Raw genomic sequence first — 21,763 nt, forward strand, 5'->3', positions numbered from 1 at the left:
GGGGTGAGAGTGTGCCTGGCATGTTCTACTGTATTGTGTAGTGTTGGTGCAACTCACCGATCCTCTCTCCTCGGTGCCGGAACGAAAAATACCAACACGGAGGAGAGATTACATCACTTCCTCTGCCTGTGTTTACATTACAGGAGAGGAAGTGATGTCACGCTTCACTTCCATTCGTCAGGAGCGATCGCGAGGGGGTGGCCATGACCGAATGGCCGCCCCCTCATCCCGGATCGCTCCTGAACGGATACCGACCGCCGCTGGCACCGGGGGGGGGGGGGGCCCGATCGGGCCCCCCACCCGCGGGAAGGCAGGGACGTACATGTACGCCCATATGCCTGCCCGTGCCATTCTGTCGACGTACATCGTCGTGCGGCGGTCGGCAAGTGGTTAAGTAGCAGCATCTATATTTCAATTTCGTTCAACAGCGCAGTGCTTATATGAGAATTCATTCAAATTATAGACTGATAATTTCTTTGTTGGTGGGCAAACGTACTAAATCAGCAGGGGGATCAAATACTTTTTTCCTTCACTTTATACTTCCCTCCCCTGCTGCTCCATTCAGCTGCTGGAAGCGAAGAAGATGCTCTGTGTATCCTACAAATCCAAATAACTGGAGCACACACAGGACTGAGAACTTTAAGGGAGCTGAGGAAATAGGACTTTGTGCTGTTGGGGAGCATTAAAGGAAATCTATAGCTTTGCCTTGCTAGAGAAAAGCACAGGATTGCCATAAACAGAGAGTAGAATAAAGCAGACACTTATAAACTTATGCACATTCTTTGCAAAAAATACAGTCTTTTAATTTTCTTGTATAAAACACCCACATTCAATCATCACAAAGACATGACTTAAAAAGTGAACTGCAGTTTATTAGACCCCTTTCACACTGGGGCATTTTTCAAGCGTTTTTCAGGCGCTTTAGCGTTAAAAGCTTGAAAGAAACCTCATCTGCAGTCCCAATGTGAAAGCCCAAATGCTTTAAGAGCCCTTTCACAATGTCAATTCCTGAAAAACGCTCGTAAAGCGCCGCTTAAACTAGCAGCGCTTTACCAGCGTTTTTCGAGCATTATTGGGGCGCTTTTAACCCCTGCTAGTGGGCAAATAAAGGATTAAAAGCGCCCACAAAACGCTGCTGCCAATAGCATTTTTCAGGCGCTTCCCATTGATTTTAATGGGAAGGGGCGCTTTAGGAGCTGTGTATTCACCGCTCCAAAAGCACTGCAAAGAAGCTGCTTGCAGGACTTTTTTTGACGTCCTGCCAGTGCAGCGCCTTGGTGTGAAAGCACTCGGGCTTTTACATTGGGATTGCATTTGCAGCTTCTTTCAGGCGCTTTTTTTAACGCTAAAGCGCCTGAAAAACGCCCCAGGGTGAAAGGGATCTCGGTGTGAAAGCACTCGGGCTTTTACATTGGGATTGCAGTTGCGGCTTTTCAGGCGCTTTTTTTAAACGCTAAAGCGCATGAAAAACGCCTGAAAAACGCCCCAGTGTGAAAGGGGTCTTAAAGTGAACCTGTCTAACCACATAAAATAAAGACTCTGCCTTCCGTTTCCAATTACAAAAAAAAAAAAGTTACTTAAAAAACACTGTAAATTTACCAAAACCGGAGCACTCAGAATCTGGGGCAGCTGTGCATGGTAGCCAATCAGCTTCTAATTCAGCTTATTCAATCAACCACTTCAGGTCCATCCTACAGTAGTTTTACTGCTACAGGGTAGCACCTGTGCGCCAGATCACACACTATATATATATATATATATATATATATATATATATATATATATATATATATATATATATATATATATATATATATATATATATATATATATATATATATAGGGCTGTGGAAAATTAAAGATTAATTAGTTAATTTATTTGATCAATCAAAATTCTTTTGATCGGTATTCACCTTCATCCGGTTTCCGGGTCTTCGGGGAGTGACGTCACGGACATCAACGTCGCTGGACTCCTCCCCCTTCCCCAAGTGCCTCCATCTGCTAACAAAGGGAAAGGGGGAGGAGTCCGGTGACGTCGTTGAAGTTCTGGTTGAACTTAACGCGTAAGGGGTAGGAGCAACGCATGACGTCACTCGCTGCTGCCCTATGGAACTATTGTCGGCTTTATATGCTGTGTTTTTATCATCTCTATGTGAGTAATTTGTGTTTGAACACAAAAATTTAATCTTATACTTAAGCGGAGAGCACTTAGATCTTTTCTTTCTACCCATGACCTGGCGTCAGGAGACGTGAGGGGAGTTTATGGTCCGTGTTGACCCTTTTGATACCCGCTTGCATGACCACCTGTTTGCACAGGGGTCCATGCCATAAGGTGAGAGTGATTAGTTAGACCAGAAGTGGAGGGATTGTCACGCTACTGTGAAAAAAAAATTTAAAATTACTTACGTCAGTGCTACAGTTTGAATTTAAAACATTTGTGTGAACTGTGAAGTGAAGTCATGGATTGTGGAAACTAACTAGTGTCGGGTGATTGTATAGTTTATACCACATTTACCACTGACTAAATGCAGAGCTGCAATGCAAGGAGATCAGCTAAAAGTAGTTGGCTCTGTATGTGCGTTATAACTAGTTGATAAAAAAAAAAAAAAACGATTAATCGAACACGAAAATTTTAATCAGTAACAGCCCTAATATATAAATGTGTGTGTGTGCGCACACACAATCTAACACTTCCGGGTAGGGGGGCATCGGTGGCTCGCTTCCACTGTGATTCACAGCCGATCAGCGGGTGCATAGTACCCAATGATGCTGATCGTTAGGCAGATCACCGTTCTGACGGGGGAAGGGATGGAGTTTGTGTCCCTGCAAAGCACACAGTACAGTAAAACACTGGCTAGGCACACAGTTACAAACAAATGGCCCCTGCCCCCACCTATAACTGGCCTTCACAGCAAGAAGCACATGGAAGGGCAAACACATGAAAGACAAAAAGTGAAGGCCAGTTATGGGTGGGGGCAGGACCCATTTGTTTGTTACTGGCGTTTATATGGTTCGGGGACACACTGGGCACCTTCGCCGCCACTGTGCTATTGCTGGATGTCCAGTGTGCTCCTGTTCCTTTAAGGGGGATTGGGCTGCCTCCAGGCCCACCTGCCCCTCATCTATCCATTTAATGCATGTGCTTCCATTGTGAAGACACTTGTAAATTCAGTAGCATTCAGTAGCAATACACAGGGTGCCGTGAGGAGACCTTGCAGCTTATGCATACGTTTGCAAATGTGTGCCAACTAAACCCCTGTTTTTAAACGAAAACTGTTGGACAGGTTAATTTGGTCAGTTGGCAGACTGGTTGGTGAGTAGAGCTATGGAATGTTCTGTTTTTGTGTCTTTTAGGCATACAGTTAACCCTTTAATCGCTCCCTGACATTAACCCCTTCCCAGCCAGTGTTATTAGTACATTAACGCAGTCCTGTATCGCAAAAAATGGCCTTGTCATGAGGGGGGGGGGGGTAAACCTTCTGGAGGTCAAGTGGTTAAGCTTTGGTAATAAAAGCCTGGAAGCCGATTGGTTACTATGCACAGTTGCACCAGATTTTGCACTTTTCAGTACATAACCCCCACTAGAAGTCATCTCCTTTTACTCAGCTATCCTCAGCTTCATAAACAAAGAATAAAAAAAGCTGAAAATTATTAAAAATGAATAGGGTTGTTCCGATGCCACTTGACGACCAAGTACAAGCAGATACTTTTTATTAATGTGGCACTGATGAGGCGTGGCTGTTTATTTTATTTTTACAATTTCTTTATTTTTTTTTACATTGTATATTTTTTACAATGTGTTCTTTTTTGGGGGTGGGGTGGTGAGTGAACAGTCACACAGGAAGTGTTCATTTTATTTTTTTATTATTTTTACGATTTTACTTTAGAATATTCATTAGGTTTCCTTTTTTTTGTGTGGAGGAGCACGCAGAGGAGGGGGATCGGAAGACCGGGGAGGGGGGGGGGGAATTGGAGGAGCATGCAGAGGGGGAGCAGAGGACGGGGGGGGGGGGGGGAATCGGAGGTGCACAGAGGAGGAGGGGGGAGTTGCAGGAGCATGCAGAGAGTGAGCGGAGCACACGGAGAGGGAGTGGAGGACAGGAGGTGCACAGAGGAGGACACAGGGGAGCTGGAGGAGGATACGGGGGACACGCGGGGGACACTCGGGGAATTGGAGGAGCACAGAGGAGGGAGGGAGGGTTGTAGGAGCATGCGGAGAGTGAGCGGAGCACACGGAGAGGGAGTAGAGGACAGGAGGTGCACAGAGGAGGACACAGAGGGGAGCTGGAGGAGGATACGGGGGACACTCGGGAACAATCGGCGCGGCAGCGGGGAAGTTATAAACACTGATGTGGCTTTCAATAAAGCAGCTAAAAGCTGCGACGGGGACAGGAGAAGCGGCTGTCAGCTGTATTATTGAAAGCCACACAGGGAGATCAGTGATTATAAACACTGCAGCACCGTTTGTTCAGGTATTGAGCTAGGCATCAGGAACATTTGCACGAGTACAAGTACCGCAAATGCTCGGCATCGGCACTGATACTAGCATCGGTATTGGGACAACCCTAAAAATGTTTGTTGCTCATAGCGACCAAGTAAATGTTAATTTTCTTTATGTTTCAAGGAGTTAAGGAAGTGTAATTAATCAACTAAAAAAGGTTGGGGGAAGCACGTCAGTTTGGGAAGGCTATTAGTTGTAGAAGACATCGGCCTGTCCTGTCCGTAGAGTCAGGAAGTATCTTGGCAGGTTGCATGATTGGAGTGTAGTTTGGTGATAGACTGTAGGAAGATGATTAGTTCTTGGCCGTAATGCAATTAAGAATACCGTTCGCCACATCCAGAGTTTCATCTCTAACCAGCACTATGTCATAAGACTGTAGAAACTGCTCCATCAGCTCCTCCACCTGCAAAAAAGAGACATAATTAAGGGGAAGTCCAGGGCCACACCAATAACGGGGCATTAGCCCAAATAATAATCATCTTACCCATAAGCTTGGTGCAAATGAACTATATAATATAAGCTTCACTAAAACAGATGGTGGCTTTAGGCTTGGTTTACACCTTCAGGTTGGACCAAGTGCAGACATGTTTCTGCATAGCACATGTAGGGCAGCCCATTCAATTCAACGGGGTAACCCTTTCCAAAAATGCACTGCACCAATCTGCATGGTACTATGGCACTATGTGGTGTGGCACACACGTTTGCAGATGCGTGGGGTGCCATTAAAGCTGAACTTCTTCTTTTGCTATGCTTTAGATCTTGGCCCAAACTATGTCCCTCACTAACGTTCAAAGCCGCTGGATGTGCAGTATAAACTGTGCATAGCTGCAGCTACATACAGCATACTGCACTGTGTTCCAGGTCTCAGCCTAGACTTCTTGTCTAATATCCAGAACATCGGAGTCTATCACAGCAGCGCTCATCCATTCAGAGAAAGGGATTGTATTATATCACGGAATACAAAGCTTCCTCCAACTGGGTCAGAGAGGCAGGCTGATGATGTCAGAACCTCTGACTCAGCCAATCAGTGGAAGCTTTGTATTCAATGCTGAATATAAATCGCTTTCTCTCAATGGCTGAGAGCCAATCTGATAGGCTCTATTGTGTTCTGGGATTTGAAGTCTCAGATGAAACCCAGAACACAGTGCAGTATGACTTTATGTAGCCTCAGTGACATAGTTTATACCGCACATCCAGTGGCCTCACGTTAGTTTGGGCCAGGCTGAACTATGTAAAGTATATCAAAAGATGGAGCTGAGCTTTAACAATTAATGCCAGTGCTGCACGTCTGTTAAATGGCAGTGCGTTTCTCTGCATGTTGAAAAAGCGTGCGATTTTGCAAATGTTCCCAGCACTCAGACACGAGCCTACCCTTAGGCTAGGTTCAAGCCCAGTGTCTCAGAAACACACACATAAGGTAGCTGATGTATTTTAATGGGCTGCCCTATGCACAATAAATTCACCAAAGAAGCTTGTATACCTTTTTTGGGTATTGAGCTTCATGCATTTTTTAACTGCACATTTATCAAAAACATCTGCTTGCTGCATTTGGGGTGCCATTAACAATGAATGGCACCGCAAGCATGATGCGTTCCGTGAAAACATGAGCTTTTGTGTGCACTCACAGAACACTTAGATGTGAATGCAGCCTTTGGGTAGGTAGGCAGCTAAATTGCTACTTCTGTCCACAATCCATGGAACATCCTGTTGCACCCCAGCATAACGTTGGTGCACACCCGCAACTCCAGGGTAAAACTGGTGCTCGCCACCACAGTATGACATTGGAGCCTGCCCCCATCCCCAGAGTAATAATGGAGCCTGCACCCATCCCCAGGGTAACACTGGTGCTCGCCCCCACAGTATGACACTGGAGCCTGACCCCAACCCCAGAGTAATCATGGCGCCTGCACCCATCCCCAGGGTAACATTGGCGCTCGCCCCCACAGTATGACACTGGAGCCTAGCCCCATCCCCATAGTAATAATGGCACCTGCCTCGATCCCCAGGGCAACATTGGCATCCACCCCTCCAGTGTGACATTGACATCTGCCCCTAGCTCCCTGCTGGCCCTTACACACATCTCGCAGGAGTCCTGTGAGTATGTTGTTATCAAGAATACACTAGCACCATTGGCAGTGCACCTCCTACCCCACAAAGAAACAGTGTTGACAATGAAACAGTATGTTTTTCATAAGGAAAATTCTTCTTCTCTATATGTGCACAGTACAGTGGACCCCACCACCCTCAGGGCCCCTGTGCACCGCACACATGAAGATTACGCAACTGGGTTGGAGCCTCACCTTGTCATTGAGGTAGCCAATCCTAAGAATGTTGTCCAATTTTGCGACTCCTTCGGCCATTGTGAGGTCGCCCAGCGTATCTCCAAGAAGAAGGATGTTACTGCGATGGCTCATCTGCTGGAAGTATTCAGCGTCCATCAGGACGGAATTGTTCTTGTTGTACGTGTGTATAAGCTTACCCTTAAAATTAGTAAGAATACCCTAAGAAATAAAAATAAAAAATACTATTACTTTCTTTTCAAAGATGCCGGACATTTTTTTTTCTAGGGCAAAAAACTGCAGAGGTGACCATCGTTGTGTTTTTTTTTTTTTTTTATTTGTTTGCGCTACAAAATGGAAAAAAAAAAAAGGACTGAAAATTTTTTAAGAAAAACAAAACAAAAAAAAATGTCTTCATCAGTTTAGGCCAATATGTACTCTGCTACATATTTTTGGTGAAACAATTCCCAATAAGCGTATATTGATTGGTTTGTGTGAACATTATAGCATCTACAAACTATGGGATATATACACTAAAATTTGTATTTATTTTTTATACTAGTACAGGCGGTCCCGGGGTTACAAACAGGATAGGGTCTATAGGTTTGTTCTTAAGCTGAATCTGTTTGTAAGTCGGAACAGATACATTTTTTAAGTGTAGCTCCGGCCAAAAAAAACTATTTTTAAGCTTTTTGGATAATATAGGGAAGGGTTATCACCCCTGTAATATTTGTTTTGCTGTCTGTACCCCTGTACAGAAGGTTTCACCTCGCTTTCTGTCTCAATGACAATTGGATTTTGAAAATTTTGGGTTTTTTGTGGAAACAAGCCTTGGTGATAAAGTATCGGTGGAGACACCTTTTTCCCATAACTACTTCTCTCCTTAGGGGTAGATTTCCGCTCACTTCCTGTTGTCTCCCTCCATTTGTAAGTAGGAGTCGTTTGTAATTCGGATGTTTATAACTAGGGGACCGCCTGTAATGGTGGTGATCAGTGACTTATAGCGGGACTGCGATATTGTGGCGGACAAATCAGGACACTAACTGACACTTTTTGGGGACCAGTGACACTAATACAGTGATCAGTGCTATAATTATGCAGTTACTGTATTTATGGCACTGGCTGGGAAGGGGTTAACATCAGGGGCGCTCAAAAGGTTAACTGTGTGCCTAACATTGTGTTTTCCCACTGTGTGTGTGTGCTGCTTTAACTATAGGACAGGGATATGCAATTAGCGGACCTCCAGCTGTTGCAGAACTACAAGTCCCATCAGGCATAGCAAGATTCTGACAGCCACAAGCATGACACCCAGAGGCAGAGGCACGATGGGACTTGTAGTTTTGCAATAGCTGGAGGTCCGCTAATTGCATTTCCCAGCTATAGGAAGACGATGATCCATGTTTCTGCTTTGGATGCCTTTCATAAGCAGAGAGCCAGAACAGTGAAATGCCTAACGATTGTTTGGTACTGGCAAACATTGAGTCCATGGTACCTGCAGATCAGCTCCTGCTTTGTCTAATCACAGCAGGAGCGTGCCACCGGCAGTGCGCATGCACGCCCAGACCCGGAAGTGCTACCGTGTATCTACACACATCTAAACTGTTGGTTATCAAATGGCAAGACTACCCTATGCTGCATATCCCATCACTGACAACCCTAGCACATTTTAGGCTTTCAGCAATCTATATTGCAATGTCATATTAAGAGATGGTGGTACTTTGGGCCCAGTGTGGTCCTTAAGGCAATTTTTCTATATTATTCTATGTCATTCCCCTCCATTTGGGAGTCTATGGGTTATGTTATGGTTTTACTGTTATGCTGGCCATGTTCAGCCATATGTTGTATAAACTCAGTGTGTACTCAATGCTACTTTGAAAAGTGCCTGTTACCACTATATTTTTGAAAATTAATAAATAGATACTTAAAAAAGGAAAAAAAGACGGGGGGCATCTCTCACAGGGAAATCACTGGAATTCACAGGGACTGCTGCTTGACCTCCTTTTGCCCATCTGGACACGTGATGTTCCAATCACTGTATAGCAGAATCTTTTTGATCCCCCAGGTTAGTGTGCTATATGGGCATACTTTAATCATTGTGGGTAGCCACGCTGCCCACACAGCCTCCTTCAATTACATTTTCTGAAAGGCAATTGCTAGGGACCACTTGGGACTAGCCTTGCCTCAACTAACCCATCGTTCCCTTTTCATTTCTGAACCGTCTGCCGCAAAACTTCACCTTTTCCTCTGTCCAGTATTATGAACCCTTCTATTCTCTTCTGGTGTAACAAGACTCTTCCACGGTCACTTGATAGTGCCCTTATAAGTGTTACTAGGACACCCTGACACCCATGTTGCATGGTTAGATCTCACTCGGTCTCCCTTGTCAAGCAAACTCCACTTGGTCGCCTACAACAGTGCACACCACCAGCTTTCAGCAGGGCTGCCCCACAGGTCGGTGGATATGGCATTTCACTTACCTGATCATCAAAGTCCATGTAGTTCGAGACCACCTTAATATTGGGATGATAAACTCCAGCCTGGCGGATAACCTCTTCCAGAATATCTCCAATACCAGCAGAGAAAATAAACAGAGGGATCTCATTCTGGTATAGAGTGCCAAAAAAATTCTCAAAACCATCCCTGAAAAAAAAAAAAAAAAAGGAGACAAACCAGCTTTGTATAGGATGGTGCAAGGATAAAAATCATATTGGAATGGCAGATTAGGAAAAAAGAGAAACTGACTGACCATTAAAGTGATACTGAACACACACCCAGAATGAACCCCTCCTCTTTGTATTGGCCTCTGCAGTGCCCGGCTCCCTCATGACACACACACACACACACACACACAGTTACAATCCATCCCTAGCGCCTGGCCTCACCTCAAAGTTTTGAGAGTTGCTCTCAACCGAGTTCTGGCAGTTCCCTTTCCCTTCCCTCTGAGTGTGCCATGGCGTGGGAGAAGAGGGAGGTGGCCATGGCGTGGGAGAAGAGGGAGGTGGCAGTGGCGTGGGAGAAGAGGGAGGTGGGTGAAGCTAAAGCACTGGAGGAAGTTAAATCCACCTCTGCTTTGAATGCTGGGGCCTCAGCCTCACTCTGCATTAGGGCAGGAACGCAATGTCACTGGTTGCTAGGCACCGAGGCCCTAGCAACCAGTGGGCAGAGGTGCACCGCTTTGGCCAACAGAGCCATCCCTCTGGTTTACTGGAAGAGCATCAAAGTTATAATCAGGCCCTTCAGACCAGCCTTTCTAAAACTTTTTTTTTAACATGGAGGAACCCTTGAAATAACTTGCTAATCTCAGGGAACCCCTGCTAATGATTACTCCATCTACAGTTTAGGGTACATCAGCGTTCTGGTTAGTGGGAAGAATGCGCCTTAAACTTGTGACCAGTGGGAAAAATACTCTTACAGCTTAAAAAAAAAAAATTAAAAATAAAGAAGGAGAATTGTCAGTGGTTACTTATCCAAGAGCAAAAATTGTGCATTGATCAAGGAAGCCCCAGCAATCTTTGGAGGAACCCTAGTTGAGAAAGGCTGCTGTAGACAATTATCAGGCCCCAAACTCCTGCCTAGGCTGGCTCGTGGATGGGCTAGTTCTGCATCCATAGGCTTTTTATTAAGTCTTTTGTAGATTTAAGCTGTGAAATCAGGTCACTGGAGTGTCTTGCTGCATCATGGGGGAAACACCAGTTGTAGAAATATCTCTACTGGAACACACCACAGAGGCCAGAAAGGATTAGAGAAGCTTAACTTAAATATATCACCAGGGCCAGATGACTTACATCCGAGAGTCCTTAAAGAACTCAGTCAGGTTATAGCCAGACCGCTATTCGTGGACAGCATACTGACAGGATTGGTACCAGCTGATTGGTGAAAAAAGCCCACGTGGTACCAATATTCAAAAAAAGGGCAGATCTATTCCTATTAAGGGGATGATAGGATCCAAGAATTTGCAGATGAAAATATCATTAGCAGTAATCAGCACAGGTTTACGAAAGGTCGCTCTTGCCAAACCAACCAATTAACATTCTACAAGGAAGTGAGCTACCACCTAGAGAAAGGTAGGCCGGTGGATGTGGTATATCTGGATTTGCTAAAGCATTTGATACAGTCCCCTACAAATGCTTAATTTACAAGCTGAGGTCTGTAGGCATGTACCGTAGGGTTTGTACCTGGATAGAAAACTGGCTGCGGGGGTGTGTCCAAAGGGTTGTGATTAAGAACACATATACTCAGAATGGTCTAGAGTGGTAAGTGGGGTACCTCGGGGCTCTGTCCTGGGAGCAATTCTGTTTAATTTACTTATAAATGATATAGAGGATGGGATAAATAGCTCAATTTCAGTGTTTGTTGATGACACAATGAAGTTTAATACTAGTAAGTGTAAAGTAATGCACTTGGGGGGGGGGGGGGGGGGTAAAAATATAAACGCAAGTTACTCTTTAAGGGAAGAACCCTTAGGGGCTTCCAGGATGGAGAAGAAGTTTCTAGCGGTCCTAGTAGGACAGACTGAGCAATAGTATACAGTGTCAAGCTGTGGCTACCAAAGCCAGCAGAATATTAGCATGCATTAAAAAAGGAATTTACTCCAGAGATAATTGATGATTATTCTGCCACTTTATCAAACTCTGGATTGGCTGCATTTGGAGTATTCCATCCAGTTCTGGTCATCAATCCTCCAAAAGGATGTGCTGGAAAGAATCCAGAGAAAGGTCGGGGAAGCGTTTCTGAATGGATACACGGATCTCTTACTCGGCTCAGGTGCCCCCTGTAGCAAGCTGCTGGCTGAGGGGCACTCAAAAAAATAAATAAATAAATAAATAAAATAAAATAAAAAAGGAGGGAGGGGCTAGGAGCAGCAAAGAGGGAACCGAGAAGAGGAGGCTCCGGACTGCTCTGTGCAAAACCAACTGCACAGAGGAGGCAAGTATAACATGTTTTTTATTATTTGTTTAAATAACAAAGAGCCTTTACAATCACTTTAAGCTGTGAATGGGATTTGTCACTGTCAGGGAGGTAAGCATGTAGAACTCTCTTCCACAATTAGTGGTGTCCATAGGAAGTATGGATAGTTTTGGACATGCATCTTTGCTAAAACAATAAATGGATATAAGGACACACACACAGACACACACACACACACACACACACACGTTGAACTGGATGTATTCTTGTCTTTATTCAACCCTACCTCCTATGTTACTGGAGTGATAAGGGGACATACAAAGCCATAAGGTCATACTACCAAGCAGTATCTACCCACCACTGAAAAGGAAATACTGATCCATTGGTGGCTTTTTCCCCAGATGAGCAATGTGGCTACTGCCATGGAAGCAGTCATTGTCTCCTATGAAAACGTTGGGTAACCTTATTTATAGATGCACAATTATTACCACGATGGGGACTGTAACTCTGAAGGCCTTGTTAAAAAAAAGCAATGGTGGGTGGGCCAAAATATGCTTATTCTCTTACCGTAGCTTAGCCTGAGCCTCTTTCACAATCTGAGCTAGCTTTTGCTTCTCGATCCTCTGTTCACAGAGCAATGTGTGCGCTTTACTCCACCTAACACAAAGATTAGAAGGAGCTGGTTAAAAAGCACAAAGCCTCTGCAATACAAAGCTCTTCATCAGCAGATTGTTAAGTGAAAGCATAGGATTCATTTATTCAAGTGTCTGAAATAGGAACGGTGTTGCTCAAAAGATACAGATTTTTCCTTTCAATTTTAGGCAGGTACTTTAGAAATGGTTGTAGGGATTGATTGGTTGCTATCAGCTTTGAAGTCAATTTTGATCATCAATAAACCCCCGTATTACCAAAGGCCACGCATTTAAAGTGGAACTCCTGTCAACCATCAGGACTTCATATTTTTTACCTTTTATGTGAGCAGCATCAAGTCTCCTTTCCACCCTTTTTTTTAAAATCAATAACACGTTTTATACAGCATTCCAGTTTATTACATACAATTGTCATTAACCACTTAAGGACCTCTGGGGCCCGCCAATTAGCAGGTCTGGCAGACCCGATGTCTGCTGGAAACCCGGCAATCGTTCTGACAGAGGCTGAATGGCGGTCTGGCTATGTAAACAAGGCAGATCGCCGTTCTGCTAGAAAGGAAGACAGATCTTGGCATGTCAAAAGATGAGAATGCATTTTACATTGTACAACATAACCAGAATTGTGCCCCTACGGTCTCCCAGGACATAGAATTCTGTGATATGCAAGTTCACTTGGACAAGGTGCGTCAAGCCATGGGCCCTATAACATTGCTCCTTCTTTTCAAAGTTCATAAAAGACTTTAAGTTATATTAAAAGGCATAGTTTTATATATATTTTTTTAAATAACAAACATGTCATACCTACCTGTTGTGTATAATGGTTTTGCACAAAGCAGCCCCAATCCTTCTTGGGTCCCGCGTCGGCGCTCCTGGCTCCTCCCCCTTGACCAGTGCCCCAAATAACAAGCTGCTTTCTATGTGGGGACTGGTGCGCACTTGCTCCCGAGCCTTGCTCTATGTGTCCATAAGACACAAAGCAGTGGCTTGGCCCCAAGGCTCTCGTTGCTGAATCGAGAGGGGGCTCAGGCGAGTATTAGGGGAGGAGCACACAGAAGGTTTATTACCTTCATGCATAGGATGCATAAAAGGTACAACACCTTCAGCCTTTACAACCACTTTAACTAGAGCCAAGAAAGATCCAAGCTTTTCAAATGTTGACTTGAGCATCCCTAGCCCTCCAAATAGAAAGAGGGAACCCCAACAGTAAGTACAGAGAGACTGTAAAAATTTTGTTTTCATTAGACAGACAAGAGTTACACCCACTACCAGCAGTGACCGCAAAGAAGGGCAAAAAGACCTAAACTCCTACCGTATCATCCTCTAAGGAAATGTTGAATGCTCCAAGAGAAAACCCTTCAAATAGTGCAAGGAGTTTGTAAAGAACCGCAACATTTACGTCAGATGTTGCACATCCATGTAGCAGTTCGCAAGAGACCACAAGGTTATAGTTAAGTGCTCAGAATGTGACAGGAACTGGCATGCATCAGCCCTACACCTAGGCCCTTTTCAAACAAGACTCTACTTCAGAGTCTTAGCAAGAGCCTCAAGGTCTTTGATTCCTCATCACTGCAAAGGAGACCTGGCCTAAGCTGGAGTTCAGTTGCACATCTATCTACCAAGATCAAAGCTGGCATGGTAGACAACTTGAGCAACACTCATTAAGAGTCTTGCTAGTAGTCAGTGGCCTAGAATATTCATCCACATCTTCCATCTTTGCGGCCTTAATCCCACAAATCCATAAAAGCAGACCCGCGTATGCATTTCAGCTTTGCAGCCTTAAACCCACTTTTTTATGGATTTCTAACCTTATGGACAAGATTTATAAAATTGGAGGGTGCAAAATCTGGTAAAGCTCTACATGGAACCCAATCAGCTTCCAGGTTTTATTGTCAAGGCTTAATTGACCAAGCTGAAGTAAGAAGCCAATTGTTACAGCTGTGCATGGTAGCCAGATTCAGAATACATTAATCCAGTTTTAGTAAATCCCACCCCCCATGTCTCAATAAAGGAGTTTTACATTTATTTGATCCAGTCGTAGTGCTGACTCTTCTGGATATCACTGTTACAAATCTGCCAGCAGGAGACCAAGCCTGCGCACGACCTCTTTCATTTTTCTAGATTGGGACCCGGTTGTGAGGTTTTCGATTTCTATATTGGGTTATAATGAAATAAGATTTCAGGCAGGGAATATTCTGCCCTACTTTCATGTAATTTTTTCTGTGTTGTATTGAACTGCATCCTCTGTACTGCAATTAGCTGAAGAAAAACTTTTCTGTGCCTTATTTAAGAGCTAAGCCACCTATGTTGGATGGTGCCAAGCCAGCAGGTGACCTTACTGTCTGGACAAACTGGGTCTTATGGGGTAGGTCAATGAATAAAGCGCCATTTAAAACAGAACCAGTTAATGACATCTAAGTGAAACATAACTGGATTGAAGGGTCGCTCTTTAGGGTCACCATACGTGTTACAAACTGACAGTAGAATCTTTGTACCCACAAAACTATGCAATATATGATGAGCTACCTAATCTATCCAACTAGTTTGTATACAAACAGGCAGGCCCTTGCACTACATAGTGGTTAGTAGATCTAAAGATTGTACTATGTATGGTGAGCTTTAAAGGCGGCCATACAAAGATAGAAATTTGGCTGGTTCAGCAGGGATCAGACAAATTCTGATCGATGTACTGGCCGGCAGGTCTACTGATCGACTTCAGTACAACCAGCCTGTCAGTTCCCCCCCCCCCCCCCCCCCAAACGATTAGTGCTGCCGGCTATAGCTAATAGCGATAAGTGTGCTCTGATGGAGGATTTGTCTATTAATATCAAGTGTGGGGGAATTGGGTAATTTTTTTAATTTGTTCATCCCACTGGTTTACCAGAATTAGATGAATGTATGGCCAGTTTTAGATTTGCGTGGAGCTTCGCTTTAAATTGACTGCTCTCTACATGTTCTCACCATTCTACCATCAGTGGGTACTTCTCCTCGATGGTCCGATGAGGGTCAATTTCAAGGGGGTAGTAGAAGTTACAAAGATCCTTTAACTGAAAAAGACAACACAAGGTTATGTAAATGAGTGTACACAACAAGTAACGTGTTCGATTTTTAGAACTGCCTATTAAAGGATGACATACCAAAGTGGAAAAGCATTCAAATGAATAGGGGCCTATTTGAGCATTATTAAAGCGGAGTTTCAGCCTTGGGGCAAAAAATAAATAAAAAGGAAGATTAAAATGTCAGCAGCCACAAATACTGTAGCTACTGACTTTTTTTCCCCATCAAAAAAAAAAAAAGATTATTGAACAAAATACATCATACAATTAGACGAGAGCACAAAAGTTACAATGTCAACCACGTGTATGTTACATGCTTACACGACACCTAAACAAATCAGAAGCATCAATGTTACCAACCAAAACAAGCAGAATGTTCCTCAGTGGGTGCAGTGTCATTATAGAAGTGGACAACTGCATATTACAACATATTAGCTTCCTGCCACCATTTCGGGGCCTTCAACCACCTCTACCATATTTTATCAAATTTAGAGGGACACCCCCTATGGGAATAGACAATCTTCTTGTATGGCAACGTGTTATTCACTTCCACTATCCATTGGGAGAACTCAGGCAGGTTAAGTCTCATCCATGTCCTAGCTATAACCTTCCTAGCCGAGAAAAAGAGTCTCATGTAGGAATGTTGTATGAAAATTTGTTCAATTCTGGTTCTGGAAAAATTCCCAATAGGCAGGCCTTAGGCCAGATTTCCCAACCTTTTGAAGAAAGAGGAACCCTTGAAATAGTTCTCCGGTCTCTGGGAACCCCTGCTAAAAATTATATATATATATATATATATATGCAATTCATGATACATTAGAGTGATGGTCAGTGGGAAGTATGGCCCTTATACTTGTGGTCATTGGGAAGAATGACCTCCTTACACATAGCTGAAAAGATCAATAGGATCTTGGGAACTTATCTGAGAGGCAGAAATTGCCCAATGCTGAAGGAACCCCTAGCAACCTCTGGAGGAATCCTAGGGGTCCACGGAACCCTGGTTGAGAATCACTGCCTTAGGCTGTACTGTTATTGGAGAACCCGTGGTGTCATGTAAGAATCGTACAACCTGTGTCCAATAGTCCTGTATTTTGGGGCATTGCCAGAGTAGATGGTAGAATGAGCACATAGCTTGGTTACACATTGGGCAACTTGAGGGCTGGCCAGGCCTGTACCTGGCTATCCTAAGGGGTGTTAGATACGATTTGATTTATGTATTATGAAGATTTGGGTGAGACGATCTGAAAGCCTAGGGGAGACCAACTTGCATGCATAAAGGGCCTCACTCCATTCCTCATCCTCCAAATGTCCCAGCTCTCCCTCCCATCTAGTTTTTTAATGCAAAAGCTGATACAGTAGCCTGTGGGAGTGTCAACAATCTGTAGAACTGTGAGATCAGTTTTCTAGGGTCAGGGCACATTAAGTGATTGTTAGCTAGGGGTGTGCTGTTGGCTGGGAACTGGGCATGATACGCATGACGCAGTTGCAAGTATCTAAAGTGCATTTGGCTCAGTAGGTCAAAATCTGCCTTCAACTTGTCAAAAGATTTGAGTGTTCCATCAGTAACTATATGAGAACGATGAAATATGCCTTTGGAGCTCCATGTGTTGCAATCTGGAATGTAATTAAATTCAAGCAAAAGCAGTGTTGTGCTACAGAGGGGTGAATTCCTGAAATGAGCTGCCAGGTAGTACAAGTTAAAATCAGGCAAAGCTGTTCCTGCGAGGTGCGTAGGAGTTTTAAGTCTATGCCAAGGTAGTTTATGTCTATTTTTACCCCAGACAAAGGGCTTTAGAATGGCCTCCATCAGTCTGAAATGCCTCAGTATTAAATATACCGGTGAGTGTCATAGTATGTAGTGGATTTTTGGTAACAGGGACATTTTTATAAGATTTATCCGTCCCATAACCCCCAAGGGGAGACGGCCCAGGTTTGAGTTTTCTCCTTAAGCATTGCATAAAGTGGAGTGACATTCAAATCGATATAGTTGGTAGCTACTGACTTTTAATATAAAAGGATACTTACCTGTCCTGGAATCCCGTGATGTCGCGCTCCAAGCCAATCTTTCCATCGGCTCCGGGTGCAGGTCTTACTAAGGGGAACAGGAAGTGAAGCCTTACAGCTTCACAGACTGTTTCCTACTGCACATGCACGAGTCGCACTGCGCTTTCTGAATGGTCCCGCTGTCTTCTGGGACCTGTGCATCTTCCAGAGGAGGGGGGGGGTAAGGAGAAGGGGCCAGAAATTGTGTAGATTGCTGCATGATTGCGGAGATCTTACGAGGAAGTAAGAATGGGTACCTGGTTTTGACAGGTATCCAATCTACATTGCCACGCTTGGCACCTTTGGGGGGGGAAGGGGCCAAACAAGCAGAGCTTCCCCTTTTGGGTGGTGGGATTATGGCTGTAAGCCATAAATCATCAAAATGAAAATAAAGAAATATCTATCTGTGTGTAATGCATCTATATAAAATATTTCAGTATCACAATTTTAAATTGAATTACTGAAATAAATTAACTTTTTGATGATATTCTAAATTTATGGAGATGCACCTGTATATGCGCCCATGGAGCCCAGCTGTTTTAGCTGAGAGCTTGCTCACCGCACACTCCCAGCATACTGACGAGCTATCACTGACAGCTCCTGGTTACTATATTTTGATTAGGGATGAGCTTCGGCCTGTCTGGATCTTAGTCTATAACCCACCTGAGAGTTGCCACCAGGAAGTGGTCACTAGTGCTGTACAATCATAAGCAGCCAAGACATTCCCCACACATATGCATGACTCTTGTATATGTGGGACATTGGGACAGGGAATGCACCGGCCTGTGGTTGATTGGCCCAATACAGCGTTGACTGCTTCATGGTGGGCCCACTAAAGTGGGATCGGACTAGGATCCAGACAGACCTGAGCTCATCCCAGTTTACAATCAAGAGCTGGTGGGACAGGATCACCATCATGCGAGTGCTGTGAAAGACAATCGTAGTGGTCACATGACTGAAAACTCCACCACCCAGCAGCAAGATGGCACTTAAAGCACTGACTGATGCATTTGGAATTTTGCTCTTTTCTCATAGATACAACTCTAATATTGGACTTCAAAGGCCAAGTTCACCTTTGGAACATATTTCATGTTCCATCAGTATTCAGATTGGGGTTTATCCCTGCCCGGGAGGCAAGGAATAACACCACCAAAGTGCTAAACCTCATTCATATAGCTACCAAACAAAACCCTGTGCGTCTCTCTCAGCACAGATGCTGAGAAGGCATTCGACCGTGTTAACTGGGTTTTTATGATGGCAGTCCTCAAACAAATCGGGCTAGGGCACAAACTGTTGCAGCGGATCGCGAGTATTTATTCCACTTCTACAGCCCAAGTAAAAGCCAATGGAATCCTCTCAGACTCATGCATAATAACAAATGGTACCAGGCAGGGATGCCCGCTCTCTCCTCTCCTTTTTGCCCTAACCCTAGATCCCTTTCTATGCACGATCAAACCCCAACATATCGGGTGTGACAGTAGAAGTAACTCCATTTAAAATATCTGCCTATGCAGATGACCACATGTTTTTTCTGACGAACCCAGTAGTGTCTTTACCAAATATCCCCAAGGAATTCGACAGATATGGAAGTCTCGCTAATCTGAAAATCAATTTTGATAAATCTGCTGCAATGGGGATTAACATACCGCCTAGTAGACTGAACTCTATCAAATCACAATTTAAATTTAAATGGTTGGACACCTCCCTCAAATACCTGGGAACTCTGATCCCAAATGACAATGTACCTTTGGCCTCAACTTCCCACCCCTACGGACCAAGACCCGACTACTATTGGAGGAATGGAACAAAAAGGACTCCACTCCTGGTTCGGCAGGTGTAATCTGCTTAAAATGTCTATACTTCCAAAATTCCTATATTTATTTCAAGCCTTACCGATCAGAATCCCACCCCAATACTTCAAGCAAATACATTCTCTATTCATCAAATTTACGTATAGGTAGGAGCTACCTAACCCTGCCCAAACACTATGGAGGTTTAGCCCTCCCAGACTTAAAAAAAATTATTATCTGGCAGTTCACTTTGGCAGAATAATAGATTGGAATCACCATAGCAAAAAACAAACAATCTATGGACACAGCTAGAACAGGCACAGTCGGAGGCCACACTGAAAGGGGCGGTTTGGTGCTTGGATCAGCTATCTCCAGCATTGAAGGCACACCCTGTAATTGGCACTACCCTCAGGGTAGGTGCATCCACAATATTCGCCACCTCCCTTTCCACGAAGGCCTTTCCTCTTTATCCGATACTGGGTAACCCTGCCTTTCCCCCGGGTCTGGAACAAGTGGGATATGAGACGTTCACATCAACTGGGAGGGACAGAATCTCACATTTCCTGGTAAATAATAACTGGCCCTCTGTGCAAGCCCTGACGGCCGACAATGGTCAATTTCAAATACCATTCTGGAAAGCAATACGACTGCACCACTTTCTACACTTGATTCCCAATCCGGCTCAATTTAAATTTAACCGTGACCTGACGGGCTTCGAAGACTATTGCGGGGGGGGGGACGTTGGGGGTCTTGACCCGAGTACTTTCTAAAACTTATGCCCTACTCAATTCTCCCCAGAGGAACCCAACCTGATGTTCCTACAAAAATGGGAGACTGACCTACAACGCCAGTTTACGAACGTCCAAAAACAAACGATCATCAGATTCTCTCTGAAAACATAGATTTGCACAAAGATACAAGAACTTAACTACAAGATCCTTACTAGATGGTACTATACCCCTCACAAACTACCGTATATACTCGAGTATAAGCCGAGATTTTCAGCCTCTTTTTTGAGGCTGAAAGTGCCCCTCTCGGCTTATACTCGAGTCATCGCTGTCTGCCCGCTCGATCAGCGTGTCGAGCAGACAGACAGCGGCCATTCTATAATTCAAAAGCCGCGCCTCCGGCTCCGCCTTCGCCTGTGATAGGCGGAACACTGAATTTCCCAGCAGCCTGTGTTCCGCCTATCACGGACATCGTCTCATCCTCGTACTACGGACGAGGATGAGACGATGTCCGTGATAGGCGGAACACAGGCTGCTGGGAAATTCAGTGTTCCGCCTATCACAGGCGAAGGCGGAGGCGCGGCTTTTGAATTTTACAATGGCCGCCGAGGCGCCGACGAAGAGGGCACGGGACGGAGGCAAGGCAAGGCACGGCACGGCACGGGACGGAGGCAAGGCAAGGCACGACACGGGACGGAGGCAAGGCACGGCACGGGACGGAGGCAAGGAGGCAAGGCACGGGACGGAGGCTCGGGACAAAGGCTCGGGACACAGGTAGGCTGGACACACACACACACACACACGGACACACACACACACAGGGATGGATGGATGGAGACACACACACACAGGGATGGATGGATACACACACACACAGGGATGGATGGATGGATGGAGACACACACACACAGGGATGGATGGAGACACACACACACAGGGATGGATGGATGGAGACACACACACACAGGGATGGATGGATGGATGGAGACACACACACACAGGGATGGATGGATGGATGGAGACACACACACACAGGGATGGATGGATGGAGACACACACACACAGGGATGGATGGATGGATGGAGACACACACACACACAGGGATGGATGGATGGAGACACACACACACACAGGGATGGATGGATGGATGGACACACACACACACACACACACAGGGATGGATGGATGGATGGACACACACACACACAGGGATGGATGGACGGACACACAGGGATGGACGGACACACAGGGATGGACGGACACACAGGGATGGACGGACACACACACACACAGGGATGGACAGGCATGTCTCACCCTCGGCTTATACACGAGTCAATAAGTTTGCCAGTTTTTTGGGGGGTAAATTGGGGGCCTCGGCTTATATTCGGGCCGGCCTATACTCGAGTATATACGGTACATAAGTACTTCCCGGCTACTTCAGATAAATGTTGGAGGTGCCAATCAGATAAAGGGACGCTCCTCCATATGGTCTGGTCTTGCCCCCTGCTTCAGCACTTCTCAACGACAGTCCGAATGGTTACTCAAAAATTTACAGACTACACGATAAGCGATGGCCCAGCTTTTATCCTGCTACATGCCACTACAAAGACGAGGTGACATAAGTTATTCAGTGAAGTCTACATTCATTTAAGTTCCATAAGTGACTGTTAATTACAAACATTGACTGATCAACCACAAATACTGATGTGATTATCATCAATGTCATGTATTCACATGTAAACATCTATGTTTGACAATGGACGCTGTACCGTATATTCCCTGCTGACTTTTTTTTTTTCCTTCCTTTTTTC

The 21,763-nt window shown here is 44.8% G+C and overlaps 1 protein-coding gene across 2 annotated transcripts in view; it reads right to left on the reverse strand.

Annotated features, from left to right (window-relative positions):
* Window positions 1-778: 778 nt before the first annotated feature.
* Window positions 779-21,763, reverse strand: part of NT5C3B (5'-nucleotidase, cytosolic IIIB) — a 62,245-nt gene continuing 41,260 nt past the window's right edge. For both annotated transcript variants that reach the window (XM_077459944.1, XM_077459942.1), the window contains exons 5-9: window positions 15,297-15,382; window positions 12,256-12,345; window positions 9,258-9,420; window positions 6,802-7,002; window positions 779-4,904 (exon numbers count right to left, since the gene is read on the reverse strand). In XM_077459944.1, coding sequence (XP_077316070.1) covers window positions 4,794-4,904; window positions 6,802-7,002; window positions 9,258-9,420; window positions 12,256-12,345; window positions 15,297-15,382 — 651 coding nt within the window. In that variant the 3' untranslated portion in view covers window positions 779-4,793. The remainder of the gene's footprint in view (window positions 4,905-6,801; window positions 7,003-9,257; window positions 9,421-12,255; window positions 12,346-15,296; window positions 15,383-21,763) is intronic.

Source organism: Lithobates pipiens, unplaced genomic scaffold (genome assembly GCF_037356315.1).
Source record: "Lithobates pipiens isolate NorthernLeopardFrog02 unplaced genomic scaffold, aLitPip1_a1.2 Scaffold_28, whole genome shotgun sequence".
Lineage (NCBI taxonomy): Eukaryota > Metazoa > Chordata > Amphibia > Anura > Ranidae > Lithobates > Lithobates pipiens.